The sequence below is a fragment of the Sinocyclocheilus grahami genome, unplaced genomic scaffold (assembly GCF_001515645.1).
Source record: "Sinocyclocheilus grahami isolate Dianchi unplaced genomic scaffold, SAMN03320097.WGS_v1.1 scaffold63.1, whole genome shotgun sequence".
NCBI classification, from domain to species: Eukaryota; Metazoa; Chordata; class Actinopteri; order Cypriniformes; family Cyprinidae; genus Sinocyclocheilus; species Sinocyclocheilus grahami.
Window position 1 is genome coordinate 988,111 of NW_015505242.1, and position 22,683 is coordinate 1,010,793.

Consider the following 22,683-nt stretch of genomic DNA (forward strand, 5'->3'; position numbering starts at 1 on the left):
GACTTAAGAAACCTTAATACAATTAGAGGACATTCTGAAGATGCATGACAAGCCGTGTCACATTCTACCCATAGAGTGTGCTACAACAGAAAAACCCTCATAAATCTGCAACCATATGTTCCATCAAGTTGAAAATTGGTATGCTTTGAGGCAAATGCTAACATATTCTTTAAATATAACTCAGATAAACTAACAAACATGTCCACCAACAGTCAATCAAATTTCAGCAGCTAATAGTGTCTAATAAGGGACGACCATTACCATTAGTACAAAATTTTGTTAGCATTTGGTGCTAGAAGTTTTTATAAATCTGCATTATATGCTACCATCGAAATGTTTATTTTCTAGGAATTCTTGCATCAAGCACTACAAAATATATATCATGTTTTTATTTTTATATATAAAATGTATCCCCTTTTTCATCATTGAGACATTTTAAGGCCTAGGCCATTTGTCACACAACTGGGTATGCACAATCTTAAGATTCTCCAGAGAAAAAGTTTTCAAAATAATTTTGATTCATTTAGTTGTTGTGGAGATAGGCTGAAATGTTTTTGGGAATGGCCCATAGTGACATTTTATGCAACTGGCCACAGTATAAGATCACTGTGATTTCTGTAATCACGAACATTATAATTTGTATTTTATATTTTTAGTATTTTAAACAGAAAAATCCATGTCTAAACTGGTAACCAAACTGTGACATATAGCTTGGCCACCATCCATTAGAATGAGTGCATGATTAGGGGTGTAACATTGGTGTTTAGAACAGGTGAGCATGTTTACGAATGTATAGATGTTTGTCTTTGCATGTCATGACATTGTTTGGGGAGCTTACAGTTGTGTTGGCACCTCCAACGGCTATGTTTCTGATCAAATGGGGCAGCTTATGTGAGGTCCCAGAGGGTGGCGTGACCCAGAGAACATTAATCAATGGCTTTGACAGGAGTGTGGCTTCACCAGCATGACTTCAAGGCCATGCTGCTGCTCAGACTGTCATGAGTTTGTGCCGGCTCTTCAAGCTATTTGCCCAAGCATTTGATGAGGCCCCACACGACCCAACTAGTGGTCACTAACAAACCTTTACAGATCCCAGTAGTGCTCAGAGTTTAGATTTGTTTAGTTAAGAAAATGTGATGTCACGGGTAAAACCAAGAGGTTATAGGATCAAACACCACAGGTGGCAATCCTGTTGACAGTTGACTGTAGCCATTGACTTCCATTGCATTATTTCCATACTATGGAAGTCAGTGGCTACGGTCAACTTTATGGTTACCAACATTCTTCAAAATCTTCTTTTGTGTTCAACAGCTGAAAGAAATACATACAGGTTTGGAACAAACTGAGAGTGAGTAAAAGGTGGGTAAAACAAAAACCTTTGATATTCAACATAATATAATGTCTTTTCAGAGACACAAAATTAGTTCAATGAACCTAAAAAAAATGTCATTGAGTTTTATGGCATCTGCAAACAGTGATTGACTTTTGCAATCTTTTACAACTTTGAAAGCAATTCAATGACGTCAAGGCTATAATGTGATTTACTCAATGCTGTCATCACACATCATTTATTTTTTAATTTGTCAGCGACACACAAGTAAAACGTTTTTACATTTGTTAGTACATCATAGGTCAAAGCACAATCCAACATGGTAGGTGTAATATGTTCAGGAATGTATTACTACACACCTGTGATGTTCTTCAGTCAAGAATTCATGTCATCATATTCTGTACATACTGTGAAGGTACAGGAATTCAGACACAGCCATTGACTCTAATACACCTCAGCTGGGTGTAAAGTCACGAGTTAAAGCTCAGTGCATGATGAAATTGACTTTCGAGTCACACTCTTGCTGGGGAACCTCAAAATTCAAATCGTGCCACTTGTTTTCTTTGGCTATTACATCATGGAAGCCTGCCAAGACCATCAATCCCGTTGACTGCTTACAGAAGGTTAACATGTCACCTACCATAACGCTTGCTTCAGCACTCGTCCTTTTAGTGGGCGTCTCACACTTTGCACCAATCCAGCAAAGGCTGCGATGTCAGTGCTGATGACAAACAGCCATAACTACACAGCCGTTCTCAGCAAAAATCATCAATCGTCTTGGGGCTTACATGGTGAGTGTGCAAGTCACCTGTACCTTTGCATATATATTTCTCTCTCATAAAATGCACTTGAGCACTGCTGACAGTCGAAACTATCTAAGCTTTTCTAATTATCTCATTCCTTCCATGGTTCAATTCAACCTACAGCTCCAGATGAACTTGGATCTACATGCACTGAACAAGCCGAACAACTGCCTGGCGTGTAAATTGTGGATGTTTAAGTCACAAGCATTCAGCTTAGATGTTTAGATGATATGATCCCTTAAGATCACGACCTTTACACATTACTGTGCTCTGAAAATCACATCTACAGTTCTCGGAGGTGCGGCATGCTTTGATGCCTGTCAGCTGAGAAATGCACTCGCCTGCCTTCAAGTGCAGTGATGACATACACACGGACACAGACAAAGTGCTCGGACCACTCGAGTGCTCAGTGTCAGGAGCTGACCTTGGCTGTACATTTGAAAAACACATTCCAAACAAAACCGAGTCCTAGTTCTCTGCTGGCCACTCGATTATCCAGTTACAGTATCTCACAGAACTGAGTACGCCCCTCACATTTTTGTAAATATTTTATTGTATCTTTTCATGTGACAACACTGAAGAAATGACACTTTGCTACAATGTAAAGTAGTGAGTGTTCATTGGTATAACAGTGTAAATTTGCTGTCCCCTCAAAATAACTTGACACACAGCCATTAATGTCTAAACTGCTGGCCACAAAAGTGAGTACACCCCTAAATGAAAATGTCCAAATTGGGCCCAATTAGCCATTTTCTCTCCCCGGTGTCATGTGACTCATTAGTGTTACAAGGTCTCAGGTGTGAATGGGGAGCAGGTGTGTTAAATTTGGTGTTATCGCTCTCACTCTCTCATACTGGTCACTGGAAGTTCAACATGGCACCTCATGGCAAAGAACTCTCTGAGGATCTGAAAAAAATAATTGTTGCTCTACATAAAGATGGTGTAGGCTATAAGAAGATTGCCAAGACCCTGAAACTGAGCTGCAGAACGGTGGCCAAGACCATACAGTGGTTTAACAGGACAGGTTCCACTCAGAACAGATATGCAAAAGAAATCTATCAGATGTGCAAAAGAAATCTATCGTATCTCTTGCTCTGGCTACTGTGTATAGACCACCAGGGCCGTATACAGATTTCCTAAAAGAATTTGCAGATTTCCTCTCAGACCTATTGGTTACTGTTGATAAAGCGCTAATTGTCTTAGATTTTAACATTCACGTGACGTTGATAATACAAATGATGCATTAGGACTTGCGTTTACTGACCTAATAAACTCTTTTGGAGTCAAGGAAAACATCATCGGGCCCACTCATCGTTTTAATCATACGCTAGATTTAATTATATCACATGGAATTGATCTGACTGATATAGATATCGTACCTCAAAGCGATGATGTTACTGACCATTTCCTTGTATCGTGCATGCTGCGTATTACTAATATTAACAATATGGCTCCGCGTTATCGTCCGGGCAGAACTATTGTTCCAACCACCAAAGACAGATTCGAACTCCATGCCCAAGAAGGTTAAGGCAGTGCTGGAAAATAAGGGTGGGCACAAAAACATATTGACACTTTGGGCCCAATTTGGACATTTTCATTTAGGGGTGTATTCACTTTTGTGGCCAGCGGTTTAGACATTAATGGCTGTGTGTTGAGTTATTTTGAGGGGACAGCAAATTTACACCCTTATACAAGCTGTACACTCACTACTTTACATTGTAGCAAAGCGTCATTTCTTCAGTGTTTTCACATGAAAAGATATAATAAAATATTTACAAAAATGTGAGGGGTGTACTCACTTCTGTGAGATACTGTATATGGGGTTGGTTTCCTTTTTAACAAAAATGAGACATTATTCAGGCATCTGCTCCTCTTCGTGTCACTTCTGGTCAGAGCAGCAGAGTTGCTTCAGGTTCAGACCCACAGACAATGTCTGAATATCTACACCATCTTGCCAGCTTCTATTGAAAGAATCTATTGAAGCAGATATCAAAGACAAAAAAGACAAGCAATGCCATCTAAAAGCTTTTTTCAAAACATTCTGGCTTGTATTGGAAAATACGGTGAAGGATTTACACCTTTTTTTGTCTGTGTTTCAGCATTTTGAGGTCTGCTGTGCAGATTGTTGCAATGAATTCTGGGAAGACAGGGGCAGCGTGCGTGCTTATAAATACAGAAAGAATGAAGAATGTTTTAAGCTCAGTAGATCAAATTCAGAAATGTCATTTGATTAGCTGTTTAGACATTTTTTGTCTAAATATTTTCACTCATCTGGAAAAACTTTAAAGACTTCAGCTCTTAGAACTCAATGAACAGTAACAACATCTTGAGTCAGAAACTTGCCTACAAGAAGTCCAGGTTAAGCTGGTTTATATATTATATCATATTATATTATATATTAAGCAGTCCAAAAGTAGATAAGAAAGTAGAATAATTATGTTGAGTTATGCTGAAACTAATTTTCCCTTCTAAAAGATGACCAAAAACCTACAAAATATAAGATTATACAATAACACCAATAATATAATTGTGAATAACTATCCTTGCCCTGTCCTGTAAGAAATTCTTATGAAGAAACAGGTCATGTGTTTCTGAGTGCAGATTGGTCAATATTCTGAGTGCGATTGGCTATTATCTGATCTGATCAAATAGCATGTAAGGCTTTTTTATTATTGTTTTATGGATTTTTTTGGAGAATCTTGGATAATAAGTGGAGTATCTCAATGTGTCTCACTTTCTAACCTTTTACTTAAGGCTCATTAATGGCAGATTGACATGGAAGGATGGTGTACATTTCAGCGGTGAGACTTAAAGAGGGCCAGACTTGTGATTTATTTCGCTGATTACTATGTCAGTCTAAAGCCATCCTGGATCTGCCTTCTATCTCCCTGTTCTTGATATGGATTTGCTATTTGTAAATTACTACTGAATTAGGTTGAATTATTTTGTAACAGTATTGTAGATGCAAAATGATGGCATTTGGTTCTTTACTGATTATCTGGTTTTCACTGCTTTGAAAATAGTAGGATTTTGCTGCAGTTGTAGCGTGTTTATTGTAATTTTATATAATAGTTACATATATTTCTAACCTTTATTCTTGTTGAGTATTTATATGTACCAATTTCTGGATACATTTCTGTTACATTACCACTTGATTATAATAATATTTGTCATGGTCTAATAAAGAAGCCCTGGACAGTGCTTGTACTTAGATGGAAGCATAACACTTTAGTTGGTCAGACGCAAAGACAGGTCTTCTATACTAAAGGTTAGATGCAAAAGCATGTCTCTTATGCCAAAGATGTAGCATGTTTCCATAACATCATTCATTTACATATACATTTCACCATGATTGATAAGCAGAGTGGATAATGACAGCATCAGTCTATCAGCTGTTGCTTTTTGTAAGGCAACCCTGTGCGATCAATCAGCAGATTGTAAATCTGTGCACAATTCACTTCCATTTCTTTAAATTGAGAAGACATAACATTTTCAAAAGGATTATTTTCATAGGATTATTTCATAGAGTTTTCATTATTCAAGTGAGTGAAGAGTTTCTCCCTATTAGAGTGAGCAAGGAGAGGTCTGCTCCAATGACCTAGAGCCACATGCCATGTAGCTGCAGGATTATGCAGGTATTTCAACCATGTAGGTGTTTAAATCAAAGTCGAGCCCGGTCTAGGGGAGGGTGGGAGGGCTTGTTTGAGACTAAGTTAGGTGGGGAGGGCATGTCTTTGAAATATGGTTGGGAGAGCGCATGCTAACTTTTCTCCTCGCCATTAGACGTCCAGGTTTGGTGTGTCATTGGTTGCAGCCCAGAGCTGGCACCAGCTCAAAGGGGATGTTGAGAAATGCAATCCATATGGTGGCACTATAAAATCTAGCACGGACCACAACCAAAGACCAAGATCTTTTCAGGACATAGCATCAATTCAAAAACCACCTTTCCCATAGAGCCTGAGGATATTTGCTCTCCAAGACGCCAAGGGGACCAGGACCAGTTACTTTAAGGGGTGAGTGTTGATCTTTTCAAAACTTGGGCCCTCCATGATAAAAATGGTATTGCTTTGAATCGTCCTTTTGAGGTTTATGCAGACTGTTCCCATTTGGCCTTTTTTAGGGAGGTCCTGTCGGATTTGATATGAATATTCTGTGTCATGTTATGTTCCTGCTTCTGCTGGGAGTCATTTCTTGTCAGAACAACAATCGCAATGCCAAGTCAGGTGGAAAACCTGCAAAGAAGCCTAACAGCCAGGCTATAGAGATGACCCAGCATGGCCCTGAAGATGACCCAAACCCTGCACTAGCAGGTGCTGGCGATTCCAGTAAAGAAACTAACACTGGAGGTCGTGGCACTGCCCAACAAAGCGCATCTGTCAACAAGCCTGTTGATGAAATGAAGCTGCACTTTCTTAAGAACACATTAGTGACATGCAACGATGGTACAGCCGCTGGGTAAGACACAGCACTGACATCCGCACTGCTAGCCAGAGGTGCATAAACTTGGCAATTAGTATAGCACCTCGGTCATGGGTTTGATTCCCAGAGGATAAATTAACTGGTAATATTTAAACATTTAATGCAATGTAAGTCACTTTGGAAAAAACATCTTCCAAATCATAAATGTACCAAATTGTTGCAGTTTTGCAATGTTAAGTTAAATATCAGTCCTTTGACAGTTTTGTAAATGTCCTCATATGGCTATGTTCCCTAGACCATCTATATTTATTTGTGGCCCACAGGTTTTACCTAAAGGAGTTCAAAGGAAGTAAGAGATGGCTGATATTTTTGGAAGGTGAGTATTTAAAACAAAGTTAATTTTGTCGAGAGAGGTCAGCAGGCTTAAATGCAGTGCTCAGCGTTATTTTGACGGCTGGTCATCTTCTTAGACATGTAATTTTAATAACAGGCTTACATGGATTCATTGTAAACTTGGCTGTTTTTGTTACTTAAAGACTCATTTTAAAACAATAAAATAATACTGTAGTAAGTGTATCCTCTCTACTGCAAGTTGTTGTTTTTTTATGGATAATGTGAGGTTAATTCCAATTATCTCTTTTAGGTGGCTGGTGCTGCTACAACAAAGAGACCTGCGATTCCAGATACAAAACTATCCCTCGTCTGATGAGCTCAACTGACTGGCCACAGACGCGCAAAGGTAGGCTGATATTAACCAGACTCACAACAACACATCTTGCTTTCTTCTAGCTAGTCATGCAAGCCATACTCAAGTGATTCTTAATGAAAACCACCTCGCTGATTATTTGCAGGGACTGGATTACTATCAACACAAGTTGATGAAAATCCTCACTGGTATAATGCCAATATTGTGTAAGTATCTAAAAAAATTCAATAGTGATATTTGGGGCTGGGTTTTGACACAAATTTCACGATTCGATTCTCATTCACAAGCTTGCGATTCGATTCGATTACCGATTCGATTCGATTCAATGTCGATTATTTTGGATATATATATATCAGGGACAGGACATGCCAAATTTTCTCAAGGTAAAAAAATAAACTAAAATATACATGAGAGTCAGTTGGTAATACATTACTATAATATTGAAGGTTAAAACTGACTGATTTGTTAAAATTACACTTAATGAAGTTTTAAAATAATAAATTTACAATTACATAATAATATTTCTACAATTCGCTTTTTTTTATATATATAAACATTGGTGGCTGTCATAAAAATTTATGGATTTATTAAAACATAAATTAAACATTGAAGAGCAGTAAAATTTATAATGAATCTGTTATATGGTGCATATATTTAGCAAAATGCCCCTCTCTGCAGTTTATTTTTCTATCTGATTAATGCGTTTATGGTCACCTTTATATAAGCTTTGTAATTAATACATAGCTGACTTACTTGTCTGACGTCTCTTATCTAATGTGACTAGGTTTGTTCCCTATTGTTCAAGCGATGTGTGGAGTGGTAACAAAGCAGCATCAAAGTCCAAACAGGGAAAAGAAACAGGTAAATTTTTCAGACTATTAACGGTTTTTGTTACCAAAATTAGGACTCTATATTTTATTTATTCCACCACAGAATATGCTTTCATGGGATCTCAAATCATTCGGGAGGTGATCAAAGATCTTGTCCAAAAAGGACTGAAACAAGCCAAAGTTGTGATGTTGGCAGGAACTAGGTGAGATCTCTGGCTATGTTACCAAATTGTTCTAGTCTGGAGAAAAAAATAGTTATGACATTGGTTTGTATCCATTTTTGCATGTTTCTTAAATAATGGGATGCATTTATAGTAAAAGAGAGTTTTCCTTGCTGTTTGGCCTGGAAGAATTGTTTGGAGTTTTTACAATTATTATTAATAATAATAATAATTGTTTCTTTAGATAATTATACTTGTGGCTGCTCTGCAATTTGTTTCCTCAATCCAAGAACCATAGCTATTATAAATCCCGTAACTGGATTTGAATTCACTTATTAACAAATATAACACTAGACCCCCGTTACACCTGTTGCTGCATATTGAGATCTAATAACAAGATGCTATGAACAATTGAAACAGAGCCATCTGGAGAACCATGAAATCCTATTCCCGTCCATGGACCACCCCTTGAGTTTTACCACAACACTGACTGAAGCACTATTTTCAGCACATCCTGTTGTCTACCATAAAAAATGTTTACTGCAGCCTGTAATGCTGTAGACAATGACATAATATCTATATGTGTCCTGTCAAGGAAGTAAAACAAGCTCTGAGGATTCTTCCAATGTTAGCAACATGTTTTGTTGGTTATTCCTAAGCATTTGTTGAAGCCATTTGATATTCAGAACAATATTTGTAGTTCACTAGTTTGACAAACTAGATTTTGAGGGTTGAGGTAATATTTTGGGTAATATTATTTATTCTTTCCTGCAGTGCCGGGGGAGCAGGTGTCCTGCTGAACATTGATAAGGTGTCCAGTCTTCTGGAGCAGCTGGGTGCAGACGCTCAGGTGCGCGGCCTTGTTGACTCAGGCTGGTTTCTGGAGAGTAAACAGCAAAAAGCTCCTGATTGTCCAGACAGTGCCTCCTGCACCCCTGTGGATGCCATAAAAAAAGGACTTCGGTAAAGTGTACATGCTAATCTCAATTTACCAGAATAATGAATATGTAGTTTTGGTCACAACTTAAATTAGCCTACAGTTTCAGTATTAAACAAATCCATTTTAAATTAATTGATTGCATTAGCAATAACCATAACATCCCTTCTAAAAAGATGTATACTTCAGCATAGTTTTAAGAAGAGTACTTACTATGGAAAATAATACACTTTAAAAGAATATACTTAAGTGTGAACTGAATGTAATGTTTTCTGACACTTAACTGCATGTTATTTACAATTAAATGAAAATGTTGTCCTTGTTACAGTATAATTATACATTGAAGTAGTGAATAATATGAATTAATATGTACTTACTATAGTTTTAGGATTAGGGTTTGGTTTACAGTTAGTTGCATATAATTATGCCTAATTTACTTTTAGTAATTAGTACTTTTACTTTTTACTTTTAGTAATAAGTAAGTACATGTAACCTGTGTAACAAGGAGACTGTAAAATGAAGTGTTACCAAAATGTATTAAAGTTTCAATTTATATGAAATGCAATTATTTCAGTTGTAGTTTAAATATGGCTAAAGTGTACTGCTGAATTTAATGTCATTTCTATGAAACTTGTGTTTAAATATATTTGTAATTATACATTTAAAATGATGAAGTTGCAGTTTAATAAATTTAAAATATAGTTATGTAATGTAACTTTAAATGTAATATCGAATTACACACTACAGTAAAAATTCTAATCAAGTACTTTACATGTGCTTTAGCACAGTTAGTACATTAAAATAATAAATGTACTTTAAAATATGACAAAACAGTATTAAAACTGATTTAAAATGTACTTTAAAGTAAAACTTTTAATTTGACATTATTATAAAGTGCACTTTTTAGAAACATACTTAAGTGTTATCAAACATTCATAAAAATGTACTCTCTTTAAGTTTGCTTAATTGGCCCTTTATTTCATTAATATAATATTATCTGCAAGTACAGATTTTTTTTAAATATGCTTTTGAGATTTGATCTACACTACAAGTGCACATTCGATATAATTAAGCACGCTTCATTTTCACAAGACAAAAAAAAAAACCTTCAAGTACATGAGATTAATGTTATTGCTTATACTTAGGATTAGGCATTTGTCTTCATCTTCAGTGCATAACTCATCCTATACATTTTTCCTGCAGACATAAATGAAATCTCAAAATGCACTGCTTGATCATTATTATTTTTTTGATGATATTATATCTCTGTTAGGTTGTGGAGTGGTGTTGTTCCAGAAAAGTGCAAGCAAAAATATGCTTTTGAGATTTGATCTACACTACAAGTGCACATTCGATATAATTAAGCACGCTTCATTTTCACAAGACAAAAAAAAAACCTTCAAGTACATGAGATTAATGTTATTGCTTATACTTAGGATTAGGCATTTGTCTTCATCTTCAGTGCATAACTCATCCTATACATTTTTCCTGCAGACATAAATGAAATCTCAAAATGCACTGCTTGATCATTATTATTTTTTTGATGATATTATATCTCTGTTAGGTTGTGGAGTGGTGTTGTTCCAGAAAAGTGCAAGCAGCAGTATAAAAGAGGCGAGGAATGGCAATGCTTTTTTGGACATAAACTGTACTCCTACATAACCGGTGAGGGTGTGCCATCTGTGCGATATAAATGACATTTTTTTACAGAAGTGGCTGATGTTAATAAGACTTACTTCCTTTAAAATAACAGAGGATATGTCTCTTTTTAGCTCCACTGTTTGTAGTGCAGTGGTTGTTTGATGAGGAACAGTTACGAGTGGAGAACATTTATATGGGCAGCCAATCGCTCTCAGAGCAGCAATGGACCTACATGCAGAACCTGGGAAAAGAGTTTAAAAGCTCTCTCAAAGATGTTACGTGAGTAAATAACTAGCATTAATATAGTAGTATCTCACTTAAACTAGCCAAATATGTCTCCAGAATAGCTAAATAGTTACTAATAGTTGAACAATCATGTCAAAATCATGTCAGCAAAAGTAATTTACAATTTAACCTTATTACAATTTTACCTTTAAACATTTTTTATTTTTTTTGCTTAAGGCTGTTTGTTTTCTGTGTATTAAAAATGTCCTGCTGTATGTTGTTTTAGGGCCGTGTTTGCCCCCTCCTGTCTTTCCCACACTTTGATTACCAAAAGGTAAGGACATGCAGGCACCCTGAGACACACTCCTCATGGGTGAGCTCATACGCCTGCATTTGAACACTCGTCCATCATGATGCATTCTAGGTGTCACCAAAATGTCACCTCATGATTTCACACTTAATTAATGGCCGCTCTATGAGCTCAGCTGAGAGAGCACTGGGACAGATGATTTGTGAGGAGAACCATGGCAAAACACATGATGAGGTCAAAGTTACAGCAGAGCTATAGCTGCTTATAAACAGAATGATTAGACTACTGCTAATTAAACTGCCATTTAGTTAAAGCTTGTTTCTAAAGCAACTTGCTACAGAGACAGTTGTCAGTTAAGTTTCCGAGGGGACGCAGAATGACTTAGATTATTATTCATATAATTAGTATAACCATATTTAATTAATATAATATATATCATTAATATTTCATAGTGATATAAATTACCTAACTTAATTAAAATGAAAAAAAGATGCTTTTGAAAGAAGTCTTTTATGTTCACCAGGGCCTCATTCCTTTATATAAAAACAGTAAAACAGTAATATTGTGAAATATTTTTACCATTTAAAATAACTGTTTTCTATTTATATATATTTTAAGTAATATACGATGTTTTAGACACATGCTATCTCAGTGTGTGTGTGTGTGTACTTGGTATTTGTTATGGAGACCAAATGTCCCCACAAGAATAGGAAAACCAGGAAAAACCATTACGTCTATGGAATGTCCCCATAAAACATGAAAACCCAACGTGTGTGTGTGTTTTACTGGAATTGAGTGTTTTGATTTGCCTGAAGAGCACAGAGAAACCAAATGACAAACATCACTATAGGTTTCATGAGTAGTTGGCTAATGGAAGCTTGTGAATTCTGCACCTTAAAAACGTGTCTTTGACCATTTAAAATGACAATGGAATCTGAAGGGGAATGGCACGGTAGCAACTTTACATGACAAAAACACTGTGGTTAGATGACTGAACTGATCTGTTTGAAATGTGATTCTTGTTCCAACCCAGAATGATTTCCGTGTTACATTTTTGTGCTTAACCACAATCTCATCAGATATCTTATTTCTACTCTCTAGGTTAGCTGTATTGTTGCTTTCAATCATACCACCATCTCATTGAAAAGAAAACTAAAATCAACTAAATGTATTCCTGAGCAGAACATTTTGGAGTGGAATTTCAAGACTTCTACATTCTTGTTTGAAGTGCAGTTGTATTTTCTAGGCAGATATATGTTTTAGAATTGCACTTAGTTTCTTACATTTCTTTAAAGGAGAACATTATTTTAGGCTTGATGTCAATGTCTGGCGGATCTGCAAGGTTTTGTTTTCCATGCAACTTCCTAAAAGATTCAAGCGGAGAATTTGAGTGGTAGTTTCATGAGTAAAAAAAATAACCTTATGTTTTCACATACATGATTAAGCGAAGACATGACTAAGAAACTTCCCAGAAGAGTTAGAACACATCCTGATAAAGGGGAATTTCACTGTTACATCCATGTATATAAACAATTCATTTTGAGAGGAACACAACGGTGAGGGAAACAGACCATGTGTCACAGTACAGACAAGCCTGTTCACACCAGTGAGTAGTTTGACTAACGGTCTGAGGTCTCTTAAGGTTATCTAGCTAATTGTGAAAACACAAACTCTACTACATTTAACAGACTATGTCTAGTGAATAGCTAAAAACTTGGACTGAAATTAAAATAGAAAAGATCATTTGTGCTCACATCCATGATACAATATTAAGGAGTATATTGCATCTCTTGGTTGTTCTTCTGATTAAAATGTTTTATGCATAATATGTAAATATTCAGTGTATTCATACAATGTAGTCAAAATATTCATTTGCAAATTCTGAAGCATTTACTTTTAACATGCTTTTGCTAACATAATAGAGATGCTGGCGGCCATAAACTACTAAAGAGCAGCTATGCAAGCATTGCCTCATCTCACAACCAATAATCAGAATCAGAATGAGTTTTATTGCCAGGTATGTTTACACATACGAGGAATTTGTTTTCATGACAGAAGCTCCACAGTGTAACAGAATGACAGTGACAGAACAAAAACACAGATAATAAAAAATAGAAAAATAGAACAAGTAACTAAGGAATAAAAATATACAAATCGACAATTGTATGTACAGGTATATAACAATAGACAGTTGTATGTACAGGTATATTATGTGCAAATTGAAATGTAGACTGAGTGTGTGTGTTAGATAAATATATAATATACCAGTATATAATGGTTTGTATACTGGAATTCTATAATATGTAATTTGCAACTAATTTAAATGCACAAAAGAAATCCTTTTTTATTTTAATAGATAGTAAATACCCAATAAAGACATAGATCTTCTTGATACTTAATTGGTTTAACAAGTAAAATCAGTAAAGCGATCAAGGGTTTTTGGGTTTCTCAGGTTTGAGTTGCTTATCTCCAATCATTTGACATACCAAGATAATTTATTGTGGTTTTGATAGGTTACATCTTCCTGTTTTTTATTAAAACCACAGTCAACACTTTCTCTCAAGCTTCTATGAATTGACATACAGATACAGAGATGTATCTAACAGTGATCATAGGCCATTGTTTTAAAGTGCACATGCTTGCGTGCACTTTGGCAAACTTTCTGTGTAACAGCATGCATTGGTTTGTTTTTTACTAGGGGTGGTTTGAGAAAAGGGAACTTTCATTGGTGTGTTGTTTTCTTTTCTGATTTTGGGTGGGGGGATGTGTGCTCCTTCTCTCTCTCTCTCTTTCTTTGATGAAACTCAAAGCTTGACAGCTACAAACAGTCTATGACCTGCATTTAAAGAATACAAATTGGCTTGCCATTGCTCAGATTATCTTGAATGTAACCTTTTTGTTTAGTCTTAATTTTTATGACATATTTTTTAATCCACTGCATGCATGTGTGTTTATATATATATATATATAGATAGATAGATAGATAGATAGATAGTTCAACCTTAAGGCCATTTATCAGACATTAACAAAACAAAAAAATAAAAAAATCCCCACAAACACCAGTGGTTTCTGTATAAACAGGTAAGTGTACAGGTGATTGTACCAATGAGGTTTATTCACAGTTTGAGTGAGCTAACTACAACAGTGCCTTCACCACGCAAATCACCTGAGTTGTGGCCGAAACACGTCTTCCTGCTTAGGCCTCTTTTCCTGGCAGCAATGTACACACAAACCCACAATTGCACACGTGCAGCAGTGCGACTACCTGTGCAGAGTTGAAACTTGGTGGGGGAGGGGAGGGGACGGTGGGGGTGTTGCCAGTGATTGAGGACAGAGAGCTTTAAAGAACCAGAAAAAGGGGGGCGGGGGGAAGCATATTAGATAAATTGTTGTTTTATAGCATGTGCTCATTTATAGTCTGCACTGCTGTTCAGGATTTTGACATAACTTGTAAAACATTGTAAAACACTACAGAATAGTCAGAGCAAACCAGGAGTGCTGTGACACGACACTTACAAAAATCATGCTTTCCCATGATCAAATAAATCTCTTTTTTTGTAAGTAATTATAACTGTGTCATCATAATAAAGATAAAACATCTAAATCTGAACCCTATTAACACTTGGGTCACATTGTATAAAAGCAGTTTTACCATGTGTCACAGTACTGTAGTGTATCAGTATCTAATAAATGACTATTAGGCCTATATTGTCAAAACTCACTTATTATGATGCAATGTTTAAGCAGACAGTGAAAATACTAAAAGATTACAAATAGATAATGCATTTTGTTTTAAATTATTACTTGTTGGTTTAATTTAATGATCAGCTGGTAAGTAATTAAAATAGGATGAATATAATAGGCACAATTTTATGGTTGTGCAAAGGTAAGAAATGAAGTTGTTTTTCTTGAAACACCGTGCAGGTTGTGGTGAAAACCCTTTCCTCTGGTCTTGGCTTCAGAGTTAAAAGTGGCTCTTCACCTTTTTAACACAGCAGATGCAGAGCTCTCGTAATCACTGTGTTGTTAGCAGTCCTGGCGAAACATTCAAAGAGAAAGTCTTACACCATGCATGCGTTTACCGGTAAGCCTAGAAATTAATCCATTGAATTATGCTATTAAATGTATCAAATAGCTGTACAAATGTATAAAAATATAAAGGATTTGGTCAAAGAAGAGAAAGGATAAAAATGTTTTTTTTTTTTTAACTTTTACTTGTCTATGAATGAAAACTATAATTTTGTGCACTTTCTGACACATTGTGTTTTTCATTGACAGTTATTTGTCCTTTGCTGCTGATGTGGTCGTGCCACATAAAGGTAATTCATGCATTAAACCAAGACTAACTGCACTTACCTTTCATTTTAACCTCTAAATCCAGAGAATAGTTCACCCTAAAATGGAAATTCTGTCATCATTTATTCACTCTACTCATAGTTCCAAACTTGTATGACTGACATGCTTTTGTGGAACACGAAAGAATTTGAGGGTGAATGAAAACAGTCACCAATCACTTTCATTGCGCACGTTTTGCGCACAGTGAACATGAATGGTGACTGAGGCTGTCGTTCTGACATCTTTTGTATGATAAACAAAAAAAAAGTAAATCGGTAACACTTTACAATAAGGTTCCATTAGTTAACGTTATTTAATGTTTAAACTAACATTAGCTTGCAATGAGCAATACACTTGTTACAGACAGTATTTGTTAATGTTAGTTCATGTTAGCTCAGGAGCTTTAGAAGATTTTTTTAATTGTTAATGCAAACTAATCTATAACAAATGGAACCTTGTTGTAAAGTGTTACCAGAGTTTGGAACAAGATGCCAGAATTTCCATTTTTGTGAGAACTATTCATCAGACTTCTGGAGGACTACTTGTTTATCTGCACATCTAGTTTTGAATCCAACCTTGTATAGTTGAATGGGTTCCTCAAACACTTGGCAGCTAGTTTCATGAGCACAGTTAATCTCTAAACAGGAATCATGTACAGATTTAGACTGTCTAGAGGTTGTAAATGTATAGGATAATGATGCCTTTTGCTGAGTAACTCATTCCTTGAGAGGTTTTTATGAAGCTTCTGCATTACCTTTATTTCAGAAAAGCTGGTCCAATGAGACTACTGAAAGCCATTTGGGAGAAAACTTCACATCAGAGTTTGAGTATTCCACAGAGGCCGTGGATTACAGCGAGCTTGAATTAATCTGCGATAGAGGCTCCAACCGTTCCTTCCGTGCATGGTTCCTTCCCACTATCTACACGATCATCTGCCTCATGGCCCTCGTGGGAAACTTTCTGGTCATCCTAACCTACCTTTACTTCAAGAGGCTGAAGACGATGACTGACGTCTACCTGCTCAATCTAGCCATGGCTGACCTGCTGTTTGCAATTTCTCTCCCCTTCTGGGCAGCTAGTTTCATGAGCAAGTGGCATTTGGGTCTGTATCCATGCAAGGCCATGTTCACCATCTACAAGGTCAGCTTCTTCAGTGACATGTTCCTTCTCACCTGCATCAGCGTAGATCGTTATTTCTCCATAACAAAGGCCGTCTCTGCTCATCGCTGTCGCTCCAGTGCAGTCTTTTATGGACAGGTGTCTTCTCTAGTAACGTGGGTGATGGCAGTGATCTTTTCAGTACCCGACATGGTGTTCTCTGAAGTCAACATCAATGGAACTTGTACAGCAAATGGCAACAACTATGAAGCCTACCGCATTAGGATGCTGGTAAGTCAGATGGTCCTGGGTTTTATACTTCCAACGGTTGTCATGGGGTTCTGTTACATCTGTATCATCAAGACCCTTATCCAAGCCAAGAACTTTGAGAGGAATAAAGCCTTCAAGGTCATCATTGCAGTGGTATCTGTCTTTGTGTTCAGTCAACTACCCTACAATGTAGTCATGGGAGTGACCACTCAGGACACAACGGATTGCAACAAGGACAAGACTCGTCTTTACGCTTTGGATGTGACCAGAGCCGTGGCCTTCTTGCGCTGCTGCATAAACCCCTTCCTGTATGCCTTCATTGGGGTAAAGTTTCGCAATGATCTCCTGAAGCTACTGAAAGACTTGGGATGTATCAGAAAGAGCCACCTCATGTACACCCACTGCGGTAAACGAAGATCCTCTGTTGGCCTGGACACGGAAACCACAACAACGTTTTCCCCCTGAACGCTCCTATCTGTTGAGGAACAGATTCCAAAACAACAAAAATGTCTTGCCAATTTACTTCTGTTACATAGTGGTAAATCACTTCATAGCTCCATTCAGAGCAAACTGCCTGTGGAGGACTGTATGTAGACATATACTGACATACTACAATTTCTGCTATGCAGTGTTACTAGTGACTTACTGTACAAAAACTTCCTGCTTTGTAACAATAAGCTTTTCACTTCTTGTTTTTCATTGCTCTAGGAGAGAAAAAATGTCATTCACTCTTTGTTATATGATATAACCATTTTGTGTTCAATATCTTGTTCTCAATACCAATATATGTCTATACTGTATATTATACATGCTTTCAAAAATGAGATATCGTTAAGGCTAACTATCCACCAATATGTGGAAAATCAGTTAGCAACATAATCCTCTTTCATGGTTGAAATTCTTTCAAATATTCATTTTCTTTACTCTGTCTGAGATGTTATAAAACTGAATAAATATACATTTTCTGAAATAACTGACTTGAGTTTTGTGTGTTAGAAACAGCTGCACAACAAAATAGTTTCACCCTCTTCAGTCGTGTGCTTAGGTACAAAATATATGTAACATTCAAATAAAAACCGAGGCGAGCCAAAGGAGAAATACATTTAGAAACTACAAACATAGAATATAAACATAGAACATTGTTCACTATGAACTATTCCATCCTTTGGTTTCTCACCCCCCTTACTAGTTAGTGAAGAAGACATTTATGCTCATTTGTCTGTGGTCACAGTTAGTAATATGTTATGTATGTGGTTATGGTGAGTCTACGTTACACTTAAAGTGCCCTGCTTGCAGAAAAGCAATATACTGCTCAGTTCAGTTCTCATTTATTCAGTTTTAGATACTGACCAAAAAAAAGGTTTAAATTACATATGTAACCCACAAAAACACTTTACTAAAGAGCAAAGTTACTAAAGAACAAAAAAGGTACAAAGCTGTCACTGGGGCAGTACCTTAAGGTACAAAAGCTAAAAGGTACATCTTGTAACTTATTTACTCCTAAATGGTAGGTATTAGTACTTTAAAAGTACATATTAACGTGCAGGCCTAAATTAGTACCTTTTGAAAGTGTACTGCCCCAGTGACAGCTTTGTACCTTTTTTTCTGAGATTATATTGAAAGAATATTGAGAGTTGTGTGCTCTGCTGGCACTCTTTAAGTTAAACAGTGTAAATGCCAAGGGTCAAGGTTATTTTCACAAATTGCAAGATATGATATTTTACATATGCACACTTGGCTTTTGGATAGTCATTAGTGAAGGGCTTAGGGCTTGTCTCTAAAGAATCTGAACTGAATACACATGAGCAAAGAGATCCAGGGAATCTCAAGTTGAGAAAGTGCTATTGCTATTACACACATCTTGGTTTAATAAATGAAAGAAAGAAAGTGTATATTTATCAATAGTTAATTTTACTAACCGTGTTTGTCTTGCTTTATTCTCATCTAATAAATGAATTGGCACCCAAACCTCCTTTTTTTTGCACATCTAGTTAGGTGTTGGTGCCTTACTGCTTAACATTAGATTAAGAATGCAAATATTAGTTGTGGCTTAGACCTTTTAACCTTTCACCTTTGAAATATTGATATTTGATATTTTAACTCCAGGTAACTTCAACAAGACTACACCGGCACTGGAACATTTTAAATATTGTATCTTTGTTCATGGGCACATGAGGCGCTGTTTTTTTAAGCAAAATTGTAAATGCTCTGTAGATTTGCATGAACATTATGATAAGGCTGACATGACAGTGCATGCTGATTCATCTTTACAACCAAAGTCAAATCACATCAGGAAGGCCTCTGATCGATACTAGCTCAGAGCAGTCAGAGTCAGCATATAGGCTATCAAGTGTGTTCTGTAGGTTACATTGGGGCTATAACATAGAAGTCTGTCGTTTTCACACGGAAGGTCCAGTTATGACATTTTGATTGAACATTACAAGGTCAATAAAATTAAAATTATACACAATAAGATCTATGAATTCATTTCATGCCGATTATAATGCCATCAGACTGCAGTGGGGACAGAAAGGTCAAGAATTTAGGGAATTGTCAGAAACAGATTCAGTACAGAATAGAGTTTAAAACTAATTTAAATAAGGGTCATTTCATTTGTAATGTTAGTAGCAGTGTTGGGGAAAGTTACTTTTAAAAGTAATGCATTACAATATTGCGTTACTCCATAAAAAAGTAACTAGTTACGTTACTTAGTTATGTTTGAGGTAGAGGAAGTGCAGCGAGGAACACAGGGGAATAATATAGATAAAAATCTACAGTAGGAGCTTCTTGGGCCTGAAAGCAAAACTTGTAACAATGTAAAACCTAAGATTGATATTCTAAGCAATGTGAGAAATGTTTAAGATTTTTTGAATTTTAATGCCATGCAAAAAAATGTATGGACAAAAATCGTATTGGTTTATAAATAACTAAAGGTTATGCAAAAGGACAATACACTCATAGTGTCTCTCACAGCCTTTCTTTCACAGTCTTTGCGAACAGAATCAACACCTAGATCTCAGATGTTGTTTTATTAATAGACTGATATTACATTAGGTAGAGCTAATGTCAATCAATAAATTGGATAAAAAAAGTAACTTACGTTACTTATTTGAAAAAAGTAACTCAGATATTCTCTTGTTACTTGAAAAAAGTAATCTGATTACGTAACTCGCGTTACTGTAGGCCGTTTTAACGTAAGTTGTATGGCAGGCGAGGATCTGTTTTAAAAAGCTATAGGCTATGTGTATTCTCATAAGAAAAGGAAGCACGTTTTCAAGCAGTTTTTACATCAGAAATTTCTAACATCTAATGTTTACGAAACGTTGTACAGTTATGATATATATCAGGGCTCCTCAAATCTGGCCCACGAGATCCACTTTCCTGCAGAGTTTAGCTCTGACCCTAATCAAACACACCTGAGCATGCTAATCAGTGTCTTCAGGATCATTAGAAAATCACAGGTAGGTGAGTTTGATCAGGAGCGCATTGGCCCTCCAGGGCAAGATTTGAAGAACCCTGATATATATATATATTATGTACGTCTGGCAAGACCTGATATTTGTCTTTGTCATTCCTCTCAGTCACGTGAGTGCAAACCACCGTAATTATAAGCTCTTGTGAGTCACCTGCCGGCTTCAGGTCTTGACGGGGAAACACCAGATAACTTGAAAATCAAGTCCTCTGAACACCTCTCGTGCTCATTTTGCCACGAACAAGAATCGTGCGAATAGATAGGTGCTTCTGCTGCAGTGTAATCAAACTCCTGTCAAGCAGGCACACGCTCATGTGACGCTACATCAGAGTCGCATACATGTTCACAGAGCTGGAGGCGTTTCAGCTTGAGGAATGCTTTGAGGCTTGTTACAAGGTGCAACGTAAATGTAATGTTAATTAACAGTATATATGCTGATATAAAAACTGCTCATTAATGTTGTTAACCACAGCTTTCAATGAACTTCGATAGTTTCTAAATTAATCATTATTTTTATATATATATATATATATATATATATTTTTTTTTTTTTTTTTTTTGTTGTAGCAGTTTGAGCAATAAAGATATGAACAAAGATCTCTTATAGCATTTGTGTGAGTTTAGTGAATAATGCATGTGTTTATTGTTAGTAGTGTTTTAATTTAAACAAGGTTGTTGGGTTTTGTTCATCCCTCTTGTGAGAAAAATGTGAGCTTAATTATATTAAGTGTGCACTTATAGTGTACTTCAAATCTCAGTATTTGTAATTGTACTTGCAGTGTATTGAAGATAATTTAATATGCGTCCACTTATGTGTACTTACAGAGAGTACACTTTCTCTGAATAATGTCAAATTAAGTTTTACTTTAAAGCACATTTAAATAATGTTTTAATCTTTTGCCATGCATTAAGTGAAGTGTTGACTAACATACTAAAGCACATGTAAAATACTTGATTATAATTTTAACAATAATGTTAGATGTTAGATTTAAAGTTAATATTTTAAATGCACTATTCTGTACTCACAAGTATATTTCAACACATGACAAATTTCAAAAGTAATTATCTTGAAGTATTTTTAAGTTTATATTAAATGCTTGTCAGTACATCCAGCAGTACTTTAACAATATTTCAAAGACAATAGAATTATGGAATTACATTAAAGATGTAAACAAGTCCCACTTATTGGGTCCAAAAAAGCACTTTAAAATTCAGCTTTGCCTATAAATTATATACATTTAAACTAAACATTTTCTTTTAACTGTAAATAACATGTAATTAAGTGTCCAAAAACATCACATTTAAGTATATTCTTTTAAATTATATTATTTCTGTAATAAGTACTCTTTTTTAAAGTATGTTATAGTGTACTTCATTTGGTTCAGGGTGAATGTATCCCAGCATTCTAAATCCAACTGCATCTATAGAGTAAATGGCACCTTTAAAATGCTGGAGCTTGTTTGTGTTTCTGCAAGCTCAACTAAATTGATAGTCTCTCCCCAATTAAAAGGTTATATGAAACAATACGTGTGGAAGCAAAAAGAAATATAAACTTACACTTCACTAAAAAAAAAATTCTTACATTTAGCTTATGGCAGGTGTTAATTTCCCATCTTTACAACCAAAGTCAAATCACATCAGGAAGGCCTCTGATCGATACTAGCTCAGAGCAGTCAGAGTCAGCATATAGGCTATCAAGTGTGTTCTGTAGGTTACATTGGGGCTATAACATAGAAGTCTGTCGTTTTCACACGGAAGGTCCAGTTATGACATTTTGATTGAACATTACAAGGTCAATAAAATTAAAATTATACACAATAAGATCTATGAATTCATTTCATGCCGATTATAATGCCATCAGACTGCAGTGGGGACAGAAAGGTCAAGAATTTAGGGAATTGTCAGAAACAGATTCAGTACAGAATAGAGTTTAAAACTAATTTAAATAAGGGTCATTTCATTTGTAATGTTAGTAGCAGTGTTGGGGAAAGTTACTTTTAAAAGTAATGCATTACAATATTGCGTTACTCCATAAAAAAGTAACTAGTTACGTTACTTAGTTACTTTTTATGGCAAGTAATGCGTTACGTTACTTTTGCGTTACTTTTTAAATCTGGACAGAGCTTGCTTGTTTGTTTTTAAAATT

The 22,683-nt window shown here is 35.9% G+C and overlaps 2 protein-coding genes across 2 annotated transcripts; both read left to right on the top strand.

The window, feature by feature from the left end:
- Positions 1-6,258: 6,258 nt before the first annotated feature.
- On the top strand, positions 6,259-11,390 carry LOC107584829 (carboxylesterase notum2-like). The gene is made up of 10 exons (XM_016271595.1): positions 6,259-6,588; positions 6,876-6,928; positions 7,196-7,291; positions 7,404-7,464; positions 8,043-8,119; positions 8,192-8,291; positions 9,024-9,212; positions 10,751-10,851; positions 10,959-11,106; positions 11,339-11,390. The coding sequence occupies exons 1-10, from the start codon at positions 6,275-6,277 to the stop codon at positions 11,388-11,390; spliced, it is 1,191 nt and encodes a 396-aa protein (XP_016127081.1). The 5' UTR covers positions 6,259-6,274.
- Positions 11,391-15,373: 3,983 nt separating this feature from the next.
- Positions 15,374-17,865, top strand: LOC107584769 (C-C chemokine receptor type 7-like). Its single transcript, XM_016271503.1, has 3 exons — positions 15,374-15,446; positions 15,641-15,681; positions 16,463-17,865. Exons 1-3 carry the CDS (start codon positions 15,431-15,433, stop codon positions 17,528-17,530), a joined length of 1,125 nt encoding a protein of 374 aa, XP_016126989.1. The 5' UTR covers positions 15,374-15,430; the 3' UTR covers positions 17,531-17,865.
- The last annotated feature ends 4,818 nt before the right edge of the window (positions 17,866-22,683 follow it).

Excerpts from the sequence above, each read along its gene's own strand:
- LOC107584829 (XM_016271595.1), top strand. The coding sequence starts at position 6,275 with ATGAATATTCTGTGTCATGTTATGTTCCTGCTTCTGCTGGGAGTCATT. Across the intron at positions 7,292-7,403 it reads CTGGCCACAGACGCGCAAAG|GGACTGGATTACTATCAACA; the intron begins GTAGGCTGATAT and ends GATTATTTGCAG. Across the intron at positions 8,292-9,023 it reads GTGATGTTGGCAGGAACTAG|TGCCGGGGGAGCAGGTGTCC; the intron begins GTGAGATCTCTG and ends TCTTTCCTGCAG.
- LOC107584769 (XM_016271503.1), top strand. Across the intron at positions 15,682-16,462 it reads TGTGGTCGTGCCACATAAAG|AAAAGCTGGTCCAATGAGAC; the intron begins GTAATTCATGCA and ends CCTTTATTTCAG.